Source organism: Oryzias melastigma, linkage group LG18 (genome assembly GCF_002922805.2).
Source record: "Oryzias melastigma strain HK-1 linkage group LG18, ASM292280v2, whole genome shotgun sequence".
NCBI lineage: Eukaryota > Metazoa > Chordata > Actinopteri > Beloniformes > Adrianichthyidae > Oryzias > Oryzias melastigma.
The window spans coordinates 24607590-24628645 of record NC_050529.1 but is presented as its reverse complement, the minus strand read 5'-3'; the positions used below and the strand labels follow the sequence as shown (position 1 = coordinate 24628645).

Here is a 21056-nt window from a genome sequence, read left to right as displayed (position 1 = left end):
TCCATCCATCCATCCATCCATCCATCCATCCATCCATCCATCCATCCATCCATCATCCATCCATCCATCCATCCATCCATCCATCCATTTATAGCAGTCTTACCACTTAAGAGCTTTTTGACTTCCTCTGTAACTTTCCAAAGTGCATCAAGACTTTAGGAAGACAAGAAAAAGAACAACAGAATTATGGCAAAAAGTTAAAATTATATAAAGATAAAATTATATAAAGATAATGGGGGAAATGTAAAATTTCATTTTAAATGGCTGCCCCGGTGACCCGCCCCAGATAGCAGAGGAAGACGGATGGACAACTTTATTTAAAAACGTAAAATTACAACTTTTAAAGTCACAAATTTGAAACTTTACTCTTGTGAATAGTTGACTTTTTTCTCATAATTTTATGACTTCATTCTCATACATTTATTTCATGGTGGCCCTAACACCCCAGCTTAAGAAACATTAACTCCAAAGTGAACTATATTGTTCCATCATTTGTGTATTTTTAAAATAATGCAGCCACTGCAGAGGGCCCCATTGTCAGGACTCCAACTTCCAGTTCCCCTCCCAACCACCAGAGGGATCCCTCTCCAGAATACTGATCTCCATTGCCTCTTTCACCAGCTGTACGCAATTACCTTCAACAGGCTCACCATATTTATATGTTCACTTTACTCCTCATTCTCCGCAAAGTATTGCCTAGTTCACCCTAGCAATTTCTAAGAGGTTCTGATATATCTTTTGCCTACTCGTGTTTTGACCCTTGCCTGTTTTACTCGCCTCCTTGTGTAGCTCTTCGTCTTTGACCTCTGCCTGACCTTTGAACAGGTCTCTGTTTTTGCCCCTGTCTGTTTTTTTATGTTTATTAAAATGTACCTGCTTGCACATGGATCCAAAAGCCTCCTCGTCTTTGTGACACCCATGTTCTTGTTCTCTTGAAGTCCACCACTGACTACAACAGTTGTCTTTGTTGCACATTTGAGTGAGGTTTCTCTTGGAAAAGCACGGTGTTGTTCTGAACTAGTCCTGCTAACACCTGTGATGGCATACCTGCTCATGATGTAGTTCTTTCTTCATTTCTTTGTTCTGCAAACATGTCAGAATGTTTCAAAAATATTGCTATGGCTTTATGAAACAATGAGGGATTCTTCTGGTGTGTTTTTGTGGAGTCACTCTAAAACACTTTTACTGTGTTTCTGTTCTTCGCCTCACCTTGAATGGAGCAAAGTGTTTGAAACGAGGCAGTAAATTGAAGCTTTGCAGTGGTCTAACTGCAAAGTTAAACTCTGCTCTATATAAAGACACCATCAGATCTTCAGTGGAGTTATCAGCAAGGTGTAGTCTTCAATGTACTGAATGGAAAATGATGTTTTCTTTTTCAATCAAATGTGCTGAAGCTGAATCTCTGGTATTTTTTAGTCTGAACAGTGGCAGGAGGCAGGATAATGGCTCTATGGTCGACGTGAATCAAGCTGACTTTGTCAAGTCCTTGGCTAAATCATCCACGGGCCAATAAAAGTGAACCAGTGATGCACCACAGGAACCACTGCTGTATTTTAAGAAATAGTGAATGCCTGTGAGGGAGCAAACTGATGATATCTGGAACTTGGTGATCTATAGAAGTTTGAAACAGATGCTGTTTTATGATATCACACAGACATAAATACTGACAGTACCTCGCCTCTTTTCTCACCCTGAATAGTCAAGATTACCGAGTAATCTGCATGTGGATTTATCGGATACAAAGATGTAAACTTTACTGTTAAAAACAAAAATTATTCTAATTGATATTTGTAAACTGTAACCATTTAAATGTTTCTCTGCTCTTTCAGCAATGAGGAATCAAGTTTTCATGTAAGCCCTAAAATTTGTAGAAAGAACTGCATTCCCCGGTCACTTTCTCAGGTCCATCTAACTGGTATCGGGTTGGACCTCCCTTTTTTCTTTAGAACCGCCTTAATTCCTGGTAGCATAGATACAACAAACATTCCTCAGAGAGTTTGGTCCATATCAACATGACAGCATCACAGCTGCTGTAGATTTGTTGTCTGAACATCCATGATGACAATCTCCTGTTCCACCACATCCCAAAGGTTCTATTGGGTTCTGGTGACTGTGGAGGTCATTAGAGTCCAGAGAACTCATTGTTCTAGAAACCAGTCTGAGATGATTTTATGACATGGAGTCTTATCCTGCTGGAAGTAGCATCAGAAGATGGTACTCTGTGGTTGTAAAGGGATGGACATGGTCAGCAACAACACTCGGGTGGTGTTGGAACCATGAAGAAAATATCTCCACACCATGACACCACCACCACCAGCCTGAACTGTTGATACAAGTCAGGATGGATCCATCCTTTCAAGTTGTTGATGCCAAATTCTGACCCTACATCTGAATGTAGCAGCAGAAACAGAGACTCATCAGACCAGACAATCTTCTATTGTCCAGTTTTGGTGATTCTGTGTGAATTGTAGCCTCAGTTTCCTGTTCTTAGCTGACAGCAGTGATACCTGGTGTGTTCCTCTGCTGCTGTAGTTCATCTGCAGCAAGGTTGTTGTTCATTCAAGATGTTGTTCTGCAGACCTCGATTGTAACCAGTGGTTCTTTGAGTTCCTGTTGTCTTTTTATCAGCTGGAACCAGCCTGGTCATTCTCCAGACTCGTCAAGCTGCTTTTATCCTTCAGAATCTACTGGAATTATCGTGTTAACGGTTGAAAAGTTAAAGTATGTTAAAGATTTTGTGTTTAAGCGTCACTGGCGACGCCTCAGGTGTTAAAGGGTTAAGTAAATACATATTTATATAGATAAATATAAATGATGTAATAGGGATTTTTGACAGCACCGATGACATCCTGCTATGAACAATCTCTCTCACAGATACAATAACAAGCTTTTGAATACATCTATTCTATGGTCTGCATGCTCATCTGGTGGTTAGCACGTTTCAATCCACTGAACCTCACAGCTGGACGGTCCTGGTCCTGTTCACCCAAACCAATCGGTCCAGTGACTTTCTGGAGACACCCAAACGTCTGTATGTAAAAGATGGATGGATCTGATCATTTAGGCCAGAAAACACAGATATGAAACAACTGTTTATGTAAGAGTAAAGCATGTGTGCAGCAACAGTATACAGTCAGTGCTAATCCAACGTCACATTCATGAATCGTACAGCTCTCTCCTTCTTTAGCCAGAAAAAATACATTGAGAAAAAACCCATTTTAATACCTCTTCTCCCCATTAAGTTTAGGTTGTTTTTCCTCATAAGGCAATGCAAGTAATTCACAATATTGTTATTAAACCACCCACGTTTGTGTTAGTTGATGCTTGACTTTCTTCAACTTCAATGAAAAGTCTTCTACAGCTTGGAATTACCTTGACATTGTCCATGATCATAAACAGAAAGACATAACGCATACACGTCGCTATGCTACAGAGCAGGTCTATTAACAAGTCCTAATCGTTGCAAAGGGAACAAGTGAACGCTACATACAGGTCAGTGAAGACACATTAAAATCTGCTCCTGGATTACTTCCAGAAGTTATACAGCAATGGTTTCACTTGACAAAAGCAAATACAGCAATAGGATACTTCAACTATCCCCCATGCTGTTAAAACAAAGACAGTTTGTGTTATTCAGTCTCACAGGACATAATTCAATTCACAGTGTTCTTTAATTCCATCAGTCTGAAATGACGCTCTAGAAGTCCTCATAGAAATTTCCATCAGCTTTCGTTTAACACTGGGGGAGTCAGACCCCAGGCCTGGAGGGCCGACATCCTGCTGGCCCCCCAGAAACCACGCCCCGCCTGCTGTTGATCACCTGGATCCCCTTTGAAAACTTCAATATCAGGTTAGTGGTAAAACAAATGGATCACTGGTCCTCCAGGCATGGAGTTTGACACCTCCTGTGCTTTCAAATATTGCTTCATGCAACTTTGAGAAAAAATGCAAAGTGTTTGGCACAATTTAATTCTGCATATATTTATAGAACAATATTAGTATCCAAGCAGTGCATTTAAGGACAAATAAATGTGTAACTTCTGACACAAAGGAGTTAGATTATATCTAATGTCTTGCTAAGTGATGTTCAGTACTGTGCAGACAGTCAACTTTTCTAGGCAGAGATTTACTTTGGGCTAGCCTGAAAATGAGTAGAAAAGAGGCCAACCACTAAACAAGGGCTTCAAACAATCTGATAGACAATGAAATGACTCCATTCTACATTTTGTAAGAAAGCCTGATTGATGCAAAACACATAGAAAAATGGGCTGTGGCACGGCCAGAAGTGCAATGCAGTGATATAGATATAGAATATATAGAATATATTGGTTGATATCATAATACATTTTAATTTACAGTAGGCAATTTTATTGGATAGAGTATGAAGCTGCTGAGTCAAGCCAGACGCCACAGCCGAGCCTCTCAGAGCAGAGCAGATCAACAGCCTTCTGCAGTTTATGAGCACACACACAAACTGCCTTTTCTGTAAGTGGATCTATGAAAAAGAACTCAGTCTTTCTAAAAAGCAGAACTTTCTTCATCTTGGCACATGTCGACAGTGATAAGGAAGCACTTGAATCTAGTGGTCGATGTCAATGTCAGAAATGGGGAGCAGGAACGTGAACTAAGGTGAAGGAAAGCTACTGCTGCTGATGTCTGGGCTTGGTTGGGCAGATCTCCAGTCTTGTCACGGTGCTGACACAGGATGAAAGATTCTCCATGTTACAGCAGATGCACCGTGCCACTTTATCCTCACCTCAGAACCTAAAACTGGGAGGTCTCTGTGAAGGAGATTGCATCTGTCTTATCGACAGTGAAGCCTCCGTTGACGTAGGATTTCTTCTCACACTCTTCATCATCCAAAGTTGCTTCCATGGCAAAAGGGTTGGCAACATCCACATCTGATATCAGGTCCATCCTCTCCAGCTCCATCTTGGATAGTTTTTGAACAATACCGGCTCCATAAGCGTCTCCGAGAACGTTGATCATCGTCCTGAAGCGATCCCTGAAACACACCGTTTAGATTCGATTTGAAAGGCTACTCTTGTGTTCTGCAGACTACACAGAAATAATCGTTTAATCACACAAAATAGTCAAAGAATCCATTCTTCAATCAACTTGATTTGAACTGGGATTAGGTTAAGAACACCAACTCACAGCAGCCAGTCTACAGCCACGATCAGAGTGACGTCATTGGCAGGTAATCCGACAGCCGTTAAAACTATCACCATGGTGACAAGCCCAGCGTTAGGGACTCCTGCGGCTCCAATACTGGCGACTGTTGCTGTTATGCTGTAACCAACAGACAAAATGTTGACAAATATGAAGCAAAGGATAAACTCGGTGATGCAGTGCCATGAGACATACTGTCGGTTACCGGTAAAGGGAAAGGTGATAACAGGCGTCGCCGGAGACTTAAACACAAAACCATTCACATACTGTAACTTTTCAACCGTTACCACAATAATTCCAGTAGATTCTGAAGGAGAAAAGCGGCTCATCAAGCGGAACTACTGGAATTATCGTGTTAACAACTAAAAAATGACAGTAAATCAAAGAACATAAACTCTGGAGCTCCGGTGTTAAAGGGCTAAATAGACAGACTGACTGAAGACTTTAGCTCTAAAGTTTTAAGATTTTTGATCAGCAAATGTGACATGCTTTAGTGGAGGGCTCCCCAAACTACAGCCCACGGGCCGGATCAGACCCATGCCCCCCACAGACCCCACAGAAAGCTGATCCAGACCCACATAGAACGGGACTTTTTTATTCCACCCTTTGCAGTCTGAACTATGATGGGAGAGGAGAGAATATTCAGTGGTTTAATAGTGATTCACTTTTTCTTTATTATTATTTTTCTTTCGTACATTTTTTTAAACATCCGTAGCTCTTCAGCTCATTCAGCTATTAAAATATTCAGCTCCTTTTACTCTAGCTTTTTCAACTGTTACTAAGGATTCTAAGGTATTTGGGGTTTTGGTAATATTTTAGCCGCAGGCTAGCTGTTTTAGCTAATATAGGATTTTTTCCGTTTTTTAGGCTAATTTGGAGCTTAGCTAATACTTTATCTTTATGCTAGCTGTTTTGGCTAAATTAGACATATTTCCAGTTTTTTAGGCTATTTTGGAGTTTAGATAGAGTTTAGATAGATTTTTTTTCCAGTTTTTTAGGCTAATTTGGCATTTTACTAATATTTTAGCTGGCTATCAGGTTCAGCATTTTCAGCCATCAGCTTCAGTATTTTCAGCTATTAGATTCAGCATTTTTAGTTATAAATTTCAGCATTTTCAGCTATCAGCGCTAGCATCTTCAGCGGCCAAATTCAGTTCACAGCATTCACACTAGCATTATCACAGGTAATGCTACATGTCTAGTTTTTAAAATGTTTTAGTATTGTTTTTTTCTGTGAAGATTACAGAAATGAGTTATGAATGTGGCTGTGTGTGTCTTTCTGGAAAACCATAAATGTTTACGTTTAGGTTGTGATTGCTGCACTTTTTCTATTTGCTTACAAACCGACCCCGGCCCCCCAATCAGAGAAGAAAACAGTCATGTGGCCCTCACCATAAAACGTTTGGGGACCCCTGCTTTAGTGCAACAGAAAAACTGACTTGGTTGAAGAACAAAAGATAAGAATTTGTGTCGTCATGGCAACAGCCACACCTGACATACCTTATGGTAACGATCTGCCCCACGTCCAGACTGTAATCATTCAACTGAGCAATGAAGATGGCCGCCACGGCCTCATAGAGCGCGGTGCCGTCCATGTTGATGGTGGCGCCCACGGGGAGGACGAAGCGGGTGATCCTCTTGTCGATGCGGTTGTTCTCCTCAGCACATCGGAAGGTGACAGGCAACGTGGCTGAGCTTCAGGACGACGTGAGGTTGAGACTGGGATGCAGTTTTATAAGAGAAATAAAAAACAGTTTCCATGCTGACCTGGAGGAGATCATTAGGGCTGTCACCAGAGCCTGAGCCATTCCGAGGGTAAACGTGTATGGGTTCTTCCTCACGATGATGAAGTAGATGAGAGGAAGGCAGACTGTTGCGTGGATGACCAGACTACAAAAACATCAGAAGTGTAGTGAGACAGGATAAGTATAGGGAGAATTCGCTCAGACAGGATTCCCAGTTTGTGTCTGGAAGCTGAAGAAGCATCCTGTTGAACTGTTACAGAAGAACGTAGTTCCATTCTCATCACGTATTGAACTGAATCTTCTTTTTACATTAAAGGGGCCATACCTTCAGAGTGAACTACATCAATTTACATGATCATATATTACCTTTGGAACATCAAAAAAACAAATCATTTATGAAATATGAGTTATTTTTGTGAAATCTTTTCCTACTCTGAAGTAAAACAACTGGATCTCTCCGCCTTTCGCTCTTTGTCAGTGTAGCCCATTTCAGGATGTCATCCTAGAACAAGCTTCAGCTTGCTTGTGTGTGTCCGTGCAACCTCCTTTTTTAAAGATGCATATGGATATTTTGGAGCTTTAGGCTCTTGACCTACAGTCCGATCTGGATTTTGAAGTGCATGAAGTGCCATGGCATGACTGGTAAATGAAAGGGGCGGCCCCACTCTGTGACATCAGCACGTGAGGGTATGGGAGGGGCTGGTGCTGAGAGCGCAGGTTTTTAGAGGATTACTCAGAAATGCGTGAATGAATCAAAATACCGCTTTGGGGTTCTTTATGGTGAGGAACGAACAGTATAATGCACTTAAAATGAGATTATTTTCATGGTACGGCCCCTTTAATGTTCACAGTTAGTGAGCATTCTTCAGGCAGGCTTTGGTCATGGGTGCAGCCATTGTGTTGAAGATGTCTTGCTGAAGAAAACATCAGTTAAAAGGTAACAGATGTTGCTCTAAAACTTGAGTGTCTTTCAGCGTAGATGTTCCCTTTCTTTAGATGACCCGTTATAAATGAGTCCAATCAGTTGTCAGACGTTTCTGCTGTTTTCCTTAGCTCTTGACTTTGAATGATGCCCTGCTACCAACAAATCCAACATGAGCCGCTCATTTTCATATCACAGCCATCACGTTCTGTTTTCTGTATGATCTCAGACGACATCTATTTACATTTAGACAGAGACTTGACTTTTTTGAACATGATGAGTGTGTTTTGCCAATTCACAACACTGTTGGGAAAAGTCTGATCATCTGCTTAAAAGATTATAAATTAACAGTGAAACATGTAACACGGCTAAAGGACAAAGGTTCCATAGGAAGATCACTGGAGTGTGAATGTTGCTTTAAAGAGCCTGAAGTTGTTGGAGGATTTGTAAACCTTGGACTAACCCTCTCAGCCAACCCCAGGGGATTTACTGAGCAGTCTTCAACACAGATTTAGAGGTGGGAGTGAAGCTTTCATTACTGCATCTGCAGGTTGAGCAGTTTTAAATGTCCTTGGCCCTTATCAGCGCCGGCCATAGCTCAGCTTTTGCTGTATCACTGGAGCTAGAAGCGGCCCAAATGTCACCATAAATCTCAGCGTCTGGAGCAGATGGATACAGAGTAATGGAGCAGCTTACCCACTCAGCACGGTCACCATGTAAAGACCCATCTTCTTAAAGATCTCCCAGTCTTCCACCTCGATGATCTTTGCAGCAATGAGGAACAGGATTCCCACTGGCATGTAGCTTAAAGAGAAAAATCTGTTTCAACCAATGATGACCAACAAAATATTGGTTTCTTGACAAATTTTCAAATATTCTGCTTGGAGTTCTTTTTTTTACTATCCATGTGTGGAAATGTTTTTGGAAAAGATCCAAACTCAATGTGAATTTTAAAAGTTAGTTGTTGACTTATTTCAAAGAAAATTAAACAAAATTGTGTCTGCCACCTTAAAAACATGTAACGTTCCATCAAAAAAGACAAATCAATTGCATTTGAGAAATATGTTTTCATAAGTATCTTTTTATCCACAGTTCTGCCTAAAGACTTATGTAAAGTCAAAGCTTTTTGTTTAACTATCACTAACTATAGCTGTGTTTTGATGTGCTGATTATTCACGTTCAAAGTGAAATGAAAGTCCTCCTAAAGCTGTTTTTTTATTCATTTTGCATCAATGTAGCCAGAAACCTTTAAAAAGCCTTGAGATATGCTAAAACAATAATATAGTCTTCTGGAGACAATAATATTGCTCTGTTTAACTGAAAAATAATATTCCAGTAATTTACCTGGTAAATAGTATTGAAGAAGCCATCAGTTTGATACATGTTTGAATACATTGTACAGAATATCTTTCAATTACAAGTTTCCTTCAGTGCTAACAGCTGTTAGTGATTCTTTTATACACACCACATAATGATCTGGACCAACTTCATGGTAGCTTCATTCAGAGCATCAAAGAATTCCAGAAGGATTCGACCTTTTTCTCCCATCTTTCCAATGACGAGGCCGAAAGCCACACAGAAGACGATTAATCCCAACACATTGATGCCGTCTGAGTATGCTCCGATTATATTATACTCCTTGGTGATGTTCTAACAAAGAAGCAAACAAATTATTTGCATCAATCACCAAAAACCAGGCAAAGAGGCCTCCAGGTTTATAGAGCTCTCTGGTGAGTCTCCAAGAACATAACCGTCACGGATCAGTGGAACTTCAGTCTGTTTCAAAGGTTTACCTATTTTGTTTACTACATGAAACTCAAGTGCAGTAGAAGATTCACCGATCTAAAGTCTCATCAAATAATTCCCAGTTATAGCCACAATCACAAGCTTTTCTGTAACTGTAAACATTTCTTTAAAAAATCATTGTTAGAAATAAAAGTTATTGTTTAACTTTATATAACTTTATTAAAGCTCTGTTGCACTGAGGTACTGATTGTCAGAAAATACATGAAAAAACTGGGAACACCCACCTTTACTACCGCCATGATGGTGGTTGTTAGAGGAGCAGCTGTGGTGGTGTTGACTGGATCTTTCACAGGTTCGATTTCCTTCCGTTTGGTCTTGTACTGGAGTGAAAATGGGCAATACTTAAACTTATGGTCATAGATTTCCATGGCAGAGATATGGAGAATGCATTTAGGAAGAGAAAAACAACATCTTACCTGCTGAAAACAAGCCTGTACCAGATTTTCTGGAAACATGTTTCTGTCAAAAGCCACAGATAGCACAGGATTCTTAAGACGCATATCTCCGTGTTTTCCCAAAAGACAAGTTGAATGAATGAGGCTACAGGTCATGGTTACAGGACCAACACCACCACGTCCAGGAGGATGTTCGGATTGCATTCAGATTTAGAATTTGTTCAAGTAAAGCCGTGTACTTAGCACACCAAAGCGCCACAACAGGGCCAAAAGTTTTGAAACTGAAACTTTGAGATTCAAAACGAAAAAAAAGATCTGAAACTGAAAAAAAAGTTTTGAAATTAAAATTTTGAGTTTTGAAACCTACTATTTTTGGCCAAACATTCATCACTCGTGCCCGAGGGAACAGCTCACACATATGTTGAAGTAGACAGTCTCTCGCGCACGAGGACGTTATTAAACAGAACAGAGATTAAGTGATCACAGGAGCAGAAAGCGCTCCATGGGGCCTGAATTGTTCACGAGGAATGTTCACGTGGAGATGTCTTATTTCTGCGTGGAGTTTTGACGTATGAAAAACGCCATAGCACGCATTAGTTATTTATCCTGTTTTTTTCACAGTTTTCCTGCAGTTAGGCATTAAAAATAACCCATCCCTGGTAAAATCTGGAAAATAGAATTAAAGATGTTTTGAGGGAATAAAACTTTTCACTGCACTCTTTCTCAACTTTCTCAGACGAACACGCAAACATTTTTATTCCTTTCTCTCTTGTTTAAACTCTCAAAGGTCAAACCGTCATAGAAAAATAAGTCCAGTTTAATAGAATGAACCAAAGATCTGATGGCGATCAAAGATTTACTCAGATCAGCAGAGCTGCACACATGGCAGGATGGAGTTGACTGAGAAGGTCTCCAGCCAATCAGGACACAGAACAGTGTGCGCTGTGTGAAAAAAACGCAGCTGCATAATCGCTCTGAAAGAATCAGCGAGATGAAAGGTGAATTCATATGTAGAAAGAAAACACCTTATTCTGTTCTATTAACAGAGATTTTGGGCGTTCAGACAGAGGCACAGACTGCAGAAGGGAGAAGAAGGAACAAGTTCTACGAGGGTCTAGATCTGTGCGGCCAGATGGAAAAAAAAAATCATGTTTTTCTGATGTAGCTCAGCGGGGCGGACCAAACGTGGGGGCGGGCCGGATCTGGCCCGCGGGCCGAAGTTTGCCCATGTCTGATTTAGGCTATTTGGAGTTTGTCTATTTAAGCAACCAGCTAGGTTTTTTTTGGCTAATTTGGAGTTTAGCTCAAATTTAAGCAACACATTAAATATTTTTGTTAAATTGGCATGTTGTAGGGATTTTAAAGCAATTTTACTACAAATTTTTCAGAAATTTAGATCAACTTCAGCACTCTTTCATAGTTCTTTAATGAAATTTACAGTCTTTTAGCAGATCTAACATTTTGCAGATAGTTTTTGCATTTCCAGTCAGTCCCTTCAGAATTAAAGTAAATTGCATTTCTATTTTCAGCAAAAAGCATTCACATGAGCATTGTCACTTTTCTAAGTCATTATTACATCAAGGCCACAGTGGAGCCAGTTTTCTGTCAGAGTCCAAAACTGAGGAGTTTTTTCAACCAAAATTCCTCAATATTTCTTAACAACTGTAAATAAAGGCTACTTATTCTTTTCCCTTCAACTTTTCCCTTCAGGGGTCACCACAGCGAATCGGTTTCCTCCATCTAACCAAAACAGCACCGATGGCGGTCTTTGTTAACCCGAGTCTTGACTGGTCTGGACGGATTTCGTAGGTCTGATTCGCATATTTGGTTTGGCAAAGGTTTACGTTGGATACCCTTGCTGACACAACCGTTTGTATTTATCCGGGCTTGGGACAGGCACAATGAGGCCCCGACTTAGGCCCCTGTGGCTCCATTAAATAAAAGGCACACTTTCTATAAACAAAATTAAACACTGTTACTTGTATCAGTTTGTATGAGATTTGATTCTTTCATTTGTCTTCTTTATGGTTGTCTGGGCTCTAGGTTATACTTTGCAAATGTTTTTATCACTTAAAAACATCCAAATCTTCACGCACTTTTCCAAAAGAATGTGTGGTCAGGTTGCTCTGTAAATAATACTTAATAAATGTAGCATCCAATTAAATTGAGATCAAACTACAAAAAATGGTGTAGCATTCCTTTCTATTCCTCTGTGGACTACATTATCACTTCATTGCGTGTGTATTTTCTTTTTCACTTTGTTCACACATCATTTCAGTTTTTATTATTGCACTTGATCTGAAATGTGTAGCAATGATTACTGGAGTAATGCAATTATCTGATCTAATGAAAATCAATGGTAATACATATTGTGTGAATCATGATCTTTCAGAGGATGATCAATAAGAAACCTATTAAGAACTTGTTTTTCATTGTGTAATGATTATTTTTCTGCATTAAAATGAAATTATATTTTAAAGATAATCAATGGGTATTCTATATCTGCTACATGATGGCTGATGTTACTGTTTACTGAAATCATGAAATAATCAACAAGCACTTCACTTTGCTATTGGGAATTAAAAAAACAAACTCGCATTTGATCTGATCAGAACCGGATTACGTAATTATGCAAAACTGTAAAATGAATGAACTAATTAGGGACGAGATTATATAAGTTCATTTCTTCCCTCTCCTTTTCAAGCAATCAATCAAACTCTACTTGATTTTAATTAAATTATGAAAATTAATGAACCAAATGTGACATAAGTATATTTTGTTTTTGTTTGTTTTCTATTTTCTAATCATACATTTCATTATTTCTGTAATGAGTTTGAAATGTGTTTGTTTTGTCATCTATTTTTCACAATCTATGCTTGAAATAAACCAATAAATCAATCAATCATTTACTTTTTCTCACATTAGTCAAAATGTGTTTTTTCTGCATTCATCAAAGCTGACTGTGAAGCTGGAATTGCTTCTCATCCAAAGCTACTTAGAGGCCGAACTGTTAAACATCTTCATTTCTGACATAAAGAGTCAAACAGGAGAAGTTGATAAGCTTCCAATCAGCTGCTGCAGACTGAAACCATTCCTAACAGCAGAAACTCACCTCAGCAGGTCCAAGAGAGTGTCAACTGTTGTAACATTGGGAGTGGTTCCACTTCTGTCAATGTCCTCAGGTTCTTGAGAAACTCCAGGTTTGATGCTCATCACCAAGATGATCCCTGCAAAAAAATCATTCTCTCATTCCATCAAAAAGATGATGATCAGTCAGGTTTGTAAACCTGCCAGAGCAAGTTCAGTGTGTTTCCATTAACCACACCAATGACACCAGGAACTATTAGGAATGTTTCAGTCACTAAAGCAAAAGAGTTGAGGAGAACATAATAACTCAACTATAAAGATCAATTTAAACTCCTGAGCTTTACCTGGATCAGTAACTATTCTACTGACCCCAAATGCTCCAGCAAAAGAAGAACAAAAAATAACAACTCACCAAGAATAACGGCAATGATAGTGGTGGAGAAATAGTAGGTAACAGCCCGGAGACCAATTTTTCCTGAAACTTCCGAGTCCAAGGCTGCAACACCTGTCATCAGCAGCAACAGAAGGTTCCATCACTGCTCCTCACAAGCAAAGTTAGAGCTACGTCCCAAAGAACGAGCAGCTCAAACATTCAATCTAATCCAGGGAGCCAGTCCATCAGAAACAGTGCTAGTTTCTGAATGGAAAATATTACTGGCTGAATAACAATGAGTCCAAACAAAATACTAACAGTCACTAAGTGACTCTTTTTGGTAGTTCAAAGGTTAGATCACAGCTTGTGATCAGCTATGTCAAAAAATAAAACACACAAACATCTTTATTAACTCTCTGGGCTACTGTAAGACCCAAAACATGATTTTAGGTTGGTCAAAGCCAGGCTACAACGTTAGCTTTTTATTGAACTCAACAAACATGCTAAACATCAATATATAAAGGTACAAGCATAAACTGTGAAAACATCACAAGTGTCACTTTACCTCACAGAATGAAAAGACAAACTGAAGCTTTGATTTGAAAGAAGTAAATGTGGCTCTTTCAGACTGGTTCTTCTGCTAAAACATTCACAGGAAGATCCAGACAAACAATTCTCACCACTGCAGTTTGATTCAAGCAGTTCTCATTGTTTTGAGTCTCATAATCCAAATCAAGCAGCTTTTAAATTGCAGTTTGCTAAACTCAAAACACATTTTTGAACATTTCAGGTATAAAATCCAAACTACACACAAATGTCCATGATAGGAATCCATGTGCAGACTAAAATCATTAGCATGTGCTCAGAGTATATCCCACAACATTCTCAATGTACACTCAGATATTCACATACATTTCTTCTTTGGCTTTCTGCCGTCCACATGTGTGGACATCACATGAATTCATTCTGCTGGAGCCCTGTGACTACGATGGTTGGCTCAAGACTTCATGCTTGGTTTACCTGTTATCATGCTTGAGATGATGAGTGGGAGTATAACCATCTTCAGCATCCGCATCAGGAGCTCTCCAGGGAAGCCAAAGTATTGCTTGTTGAGATGGGAAAGTGGTTCAAACTCTCTGACCAAGACGCCCAATCCGATTCCTGGAAGATCAGAAGTTTAATAGAACCGTTTGGAAATAAAACAAACCTTCAGACTGTTGATGTCTGGAAGAACTCATGCCGCAAAACCAGTTTAAATTCAGATGTTTTTATTACTTCAATTTTCTAAAGTTTGCAGCACATCAACAACTCCACCTGTAATTTCATAAATATTTCATGACTTGAATTTGTAAATGTTCAAAAATCTCATTTAACAATATGAATTGCATACCAGGTCGGTATCCACCAGTTCATCCAACCCTTTGGCTGAGGTGGACCAACCACTGTCCACACCAACCAGCAGGATCATCAAAGGGTAACCAAGCGGGGCAGTTGGAGGCCGACTCCATTCTCAGCCCAGATTTCGAAAATACTAAAAAAAGTGGGGGGGCTGACTGGGCGGCGGAGGTGTGGCTCGGATCTATGATTGACAGGTTAGCTTTATGTAACGTTCTGTGGGTTTTCAGTACGGAGAGTGGCATCGGGAAAAGTGTTTCTCCACAGAACTTCCTTGGGAGGTTGAGGATTTTTCGCCTGGTCCAGAACGTCACTGTTTCGAGCCGCTGGCTCAAGACGCTGCTTTTGCAATGCCCAATAGCGGGGCTGCCGGTGTGGTGTCAAGGTACGTTCCTCCTGCCAGAATGTGTGTCCCCGCTCTCAGGCATTGGGAACGTATCTTACCACCATCTTTACCACAAAGTCTGGATACTTAATACCAAATGAATGTTTTGATTTATAACAGCTCAAATTCTTGTGTATCATCAATAATGTTAAGACACGGGCTGCACGGTGGTGCAGTGGTTAGCGCTCTTGCCTCACAGCGAGAAGGCCCCGGTTCGAATCCCGGCTGGGACCTTTCTGTGTGGAGTTTGCATGTTCTCCCTGTGCATGCGTGGGTTTTCACCGGGGACTCCGGCTTCCTCCCACCGTCCAAAAACATTCTTCATAGGTTAATTGGTGACTCTGAATTGCCCCTAGGTGTGAATGTGAGAGTGAATGGGTGTGTGATTGAGGCCCTGCGACAGACTGGAGACCTGTCCAGGGTGTACCCCGCCTTCACCCATCAGTAGCCGGGATAGGCTCCAGCACCCCCGCGACCCCGAAAGGGAGGAAGCGGTCAGGGAAATGAATGAATGAATGTTAAGACACTGAATTTCTGCCATCGTGTTGGTGTTAAACTTAAACCAACTAATTATATTTGATCAACCTGTCTGAGTTACTTTTATCTTTTCATAAAAAAATAAAACATGTATAAGCTCTGTTATCTATTGAAGGTTCAACAAACCTGCTGAGTTGTTAAATGAATTATCTCTGTGATCTAATCCCAATAATCTGTGGGATTTTTTCTTGTCCACTGAGCCACAGCCATTCAGATTCTGACATGTGTCACATACAGGTCATAAAATGTGTTTTCAGAGTCAGATTCTTTGGTCCAGCCTGCTGCCAGAGCACTGCTGCCACACAAAGAACAAACACAGAGTGAGGAGTTTTGACCACAGACCCATAACCGTCTGGTCAACAGTGCAGCTCTCATACTCTGGCTGTGGAGACATCTAAAACCAAATTACTGTGACTAATAAATACAGCCTTTTTACTTTCTAGAACCAGATTAAAAACAACACCAACCCTAATAGTAAGCCCTTTTGAAGTGAAACATCTTTCACCTTACTTGCTGTGACCACTTTGGCTATTTTTTTTAAATTATTATTATTACTTATTTTTTTTTTTAATTTATTATTTTGGCTATTTACGAACAAAAATATCTTATACTTAGCAACAAACTGACTATTTGAATCCATTTTTGATGTTCTGATTTTTCAAATCCTTTTTGCATACAGTATCAATGTTACTGGTTAGAAAACACTATTTTCTCTTATACAACATGTCCTAATATATTAAAACACTATGGTATATTCTGAATGTCGTTTCCAGAAGTCCAAAGAGAAATCCTTGAGAGTCGGGTTTGGTCATAAACAGTGGGGTGTGAAGATGCTGGAGTCCAGGAGTTAGACCGACCCGGACACATGCCTCAGATTCTGACCTAGACTAAGGTTTAAATGACCAGAAGTCAACACAATGTGGCTGTGTTAAGGTTTAAAAATGTGTCCTACATCCGTGACAGACGAGCAAACGTACTAATTCAAAAATGTCAGCACAGTCATGACCATAACAAACTGCTCTCCAGATCAAGACTGGTTAGAGTTCAGTGAAAACAAAAACCCATAAAGTGTTCTTCATAAAAATGTTCCTTATCTTAATTGCACCAATAGCCTACATTTACCTGTCTGTCACTTGGATCACTGAGTGTACTTTGAGTTAAACCTGTCTTGTCACACATGAAGGATGCTGTGTTGCATCTGTGTTGGCAGGAGCGTAAATAAAGCTTAAGTTGATCCACAGGCAGGTTCATTTATTGTCTTGTGTCACAGACAGAACTTTAATTGGAACAAGACTAGATCTCATGATGGTTTAATGCTACAGTGAATGCTTGTAGCTGAAGGTGTTTGCTGAAAATGCTGAAGGTGTTTGCTGAAAATGCTGAAGCAATGGACTTTAATTGCTGTGTAATGTCCTGAACGAGCTGAACGTTTTGACACCAAACTTGCATAATTTGCAGAAAGTGCACAAATATTTGAAACATTTCTTGTAAAATCACAAAAATTTCAAAAAAATTCAAAAATTGCTTAAAATGTATAAATATTAAAAGTAATAGCAGGAATGTCCTGAATGTTTTGATGCCAATATTGCATAGGTTTCAAAGGGCACAAAGATTGAAAAATCTCGTCAAATCTCAAATACAAGGTTGTGTCAGGAAGGACATCCGGTGTAAAAACGAATCACTGATGTGAAATAGTGGCCGCTGTTTCGCTGTGGTGACCCTGAAAGGGATAAGATGAAAGGTGAACAACAACAGGATCACTAGAGTGATACCTGAAAACCTCAGCTATGTTAGTTTAGGAGAGGTGAGGAGTGATAAAGTCTTGTTGTGTTCCAGAGTTATGAATTCACACCATAAAACTTTAAAAATGAGTCAGATCTGATTAGCAATATTTTGCAATGTTTTGAGTTTATGGAAAATATGGTTTGCTCTAACAATTCCTTACGGCATTTTAATAGATTACTGTCACAGATTACCAACTTAATGAGATTTTTTAACTTCACTGAATTCTAATGGTTAAAAAAGAGGATCTACACATAATAAATGAAGGTTTCTAATCCACCTTGACAGGCACAACAGATTAGGAAGCAGCACTTACAGAAAGTGTTGAGTAAATACAGAGAGGGCCTCTGAAAAGGGCCCGTTGAGGATGACACAATCCAAGTTAAAGATTGGCATGTGAGAGACACTTCATTATTGCAGGATCAAACCTCCAGAACACAAACACCACCATAAACAGGATCTCTGGTGAAAGACCAGTAAAGACTCAATCAGGAATTCAGAGAAAGTTTTGCACAAGGGATCACATCTAGAATATTTGCAAAATAGCAAATAGGAAAGCAAGATTTCTCTCTCGGTGAGGAATTTCCAAACGATGCAGCTTAGCCTCAGTGATCTACAGGTAAACCTACAGTTCAGAAGCTTCATCTGCAGCTCCAGCTAAAATCTGAGCTGATCTTTTCCTCACAATTATTAACTAAAGCAGCAGACTAGGGGCTTGTCCCAGGCCAAAAGCTAGTCTCTGCTCTGGGTAAGAAACCTGTCAGACACTCCGAAGACTGTTGTTGTAGCCCAAGAGGTTAGAATGAAGGTATGTGTGGGCTTCATGTGATGAACGCTCCTTTTTTATTCCATTACACGTAAATGTGAGAAGTGACATGTTCTCAATCTTAACTGACCTTTCAAGGATCATCTCAAGAAAACTACAAATTTAAATAAAATCTGCAAACACTGAGTCTGTTTTCATCTCCTAAAGCCGTGAGAAACGAATGATTGTTCATCAGAGGTTCACACTGGAGGCAGCTGATGCCTCTCAGCCGGGGCAACAGGAGCACAGAGGAGCTGCTCTTCTCTCAGACGCATCACCTCAGTCTGGTCACGTTTGGCTGAGACGCAGAGAGGACGCAGAGAGATGTGTCCCCGCCTGTCAACCCTGACACCCCCTTTTACGCCCCGATAGCAGGAGGAGAGCATCGCGAGCAGCAGCTGATGAACGATGCGCTCCAACCCAGACAGCACCGCGGAGGAGAAAGTGTCTCGTTAAGAGCATGCATGGCGGGCTTCCACATACCGAGCAGCACGGACACCACCGTGGCGACGAGCAGCCAGTTCTTCCTCACCAAACCCCTCAGATTCGCGCCTCTGCGCTCCTTGCTTCCCATCATCTTCATGCTGCGCTTGGTTTGGCGTCAAATGCAAACGAGAGGAAACGACAAGGGCCCCTGCAGAGGCACAAAGGGCTCCTGCGGTCTGGATGCCGACAGCGGAGGAGGATGAGGAGGAGGAGGAGGAGGAGGAGGAGGAGGAGGAGGATGGAGGAGGCAGCGCGTGGGTGGGAGGAGGCAGCGTGCGCGCGCCCTTCCTCTTTTTTATTGCGAGAAGCAAATATTTAATCAAGGGGTTAAAGTATGTCCAATCAATAAAATAGCCAATATTTTGTAAAAGATGTTTTTCAAAAATGTGTAATAATTGACTAAAACCCATTTGAGTGTTTCCGCATTCCTTCAGAACCAGCAGCGTTGGTTCAGTCCGTCTCTGCGTTTATTCCGTCTAAAGATTCTCTGATGTTTCAATGTCTAACTTTTGATTAGTTGACGAGGTTAGTCTTCAGCCACGGTTTAATGTGTAATCTGACATAGCAGCTGATTTCCAGCTGACTGACTCATTCCATCATAAAAGACCATGAGCAGAGATGTTTTGATTTGATGACCCACATTGATCTGAAGGGTCAATACTGGAGTAAAGCAAACATGCTTTTATTATTATTATTATTGTCCATTGATCAATTCACAGATATTTATGAAGCTCATTCCATCAACATGTCCAGTGCAAAAGGTGCTTAGTGTAAAAAATGAAAACCCACTAAAACAGAAAAAACAATAAATCCAAAGATGAAACGTTGTGGCTAATAGTTTTGTTTGAGAAAACACTCTGAAAGTCATTTCTTTTTAATATAATGATTATTATTAATTGGATTGCTGTAGTTTTTTTTCAAATTGTTGTTTTTGTTTTCTGCACTTAATAAAAGGACAAAGATAATCAAGAATAAATCATTTTGTTGTGGAGCAGATACGTGAACTCCAAAGGGAACTCAGAGGGGTTCAGTGGATCAGACCAATAATGTCCAATTTCTAACAAACTGAGGCTAACGAAATCATTAAAGTTGATATATTTAAAAACGTTTCTGTATTGGCTCAGATTATATGTGCACACAAGTGTGATGGACAGATAATGACCCAATTGTGCATAAATTTGCAGCTAATGCATGGATACACTCAAGTGATGCTCACACTGTGCAAGTTACACATCCTGAAATGTAAAGATTACAACCACATGTTTAGCTGCATGTTTTATTCAAGTTTATTTATTAAAATTTGTTGCAAACATGTTATTAATAAAGAACATGCCATATGGCACGTATAATGGACAATAATAATAACAATAATAGTAACATCAACAAAAAGAATACAGACACGTGTTTGAAAGGGAGAAGGTAAAAGCTCATCTTATTTGAGCCTTCCCCTTAAAAAAGGGAAAAGAAAGCAAAACTAGCTAAATAAAATAAAAATCAAACATAATAAACTATCGGGGTTTATTTGTAAATCTGCAAATCAAAACCCTAACATCATTATTTGTGTTATTTAGCTTGTTTTAGGAGAAAAAAAGCAGTCTAATTTTTCAAATGCATATTTACACCGTAAAGAATGAATAAATGAATGAATGAATGAATCTGACCTAAATATTTATTTTCCAAACTAAATCTTTAAGTTTTGTAACTACATATTTAGTTAGGACCTAAAAATTTAGTTCTCTAACTAAATATTTAATGGAAAAACTAAATATTTAAATACAAAACGTAATCATTTAGTTTGGAAAATAATTATTTAGGTCAGGTTTCAATATTTAATTTGCAAACTAAATGTTTAATTTCACAAAATAAGTTCATATGCTAAACATAAATTTAAAAATAAATATTTAGCTTAGAATGGACTATTTAGCTTGCTAGCTAAACATTTAGTTAGTAAATGTAACATTTAGAAATATATGGATTTAAAGCCTGAAAATGTCCATTTCAGAAACTAGATCAGTTATTTTTCTCCTAAAACATCCTAAATAACAAAAAACATTGATGTTAGAACTTTACTTTGCAGATTCACAAACGGCACCCCATATTAAACAAAAACAACAACAAAATATGTATATTTTGAGAATGCCAAGTATTGATAATATTAATGAGAAT

General features: G+C 39.5%; 1 protein-coding gene across 1 annotated transcript; it reads right to left on the bottom strand.

Moving 5' to 3' along the window:
- Nucleotides 1-3079: 3079 nt before the first annotated feature.
- Nucleotides 3080-19102, bottom strand: slc1a1 (solute carrier family 1 member 1). Its single transcript, XM_024287644.2, has 12 exons — nt 18888-19102; nt 14521-14661; nt 13540-13632; nt 13153-13267; nt 10062-10104; nt 9870-9965; nt 9305-9489; nt 8536-8643; nt 6940-7062; nt 6673-6867; nt 5158-5292; nt 3080-5005 (listed from the first exon to the last, which is right to left on the bottom strand). Exons 1-12 carry the CDS (start codon nt 18985-18987, stop codon nt 4765-4767), a joined length of 1575 nt encoding a protein of 524 aa, XP_024143412.1. The 5' UTR covers nt 18988-19102; the 3' UTR covers nt 3080-4764.
- Between the last annotated feature and the right edge of the window lie 1954 nt (nt 19103-21056).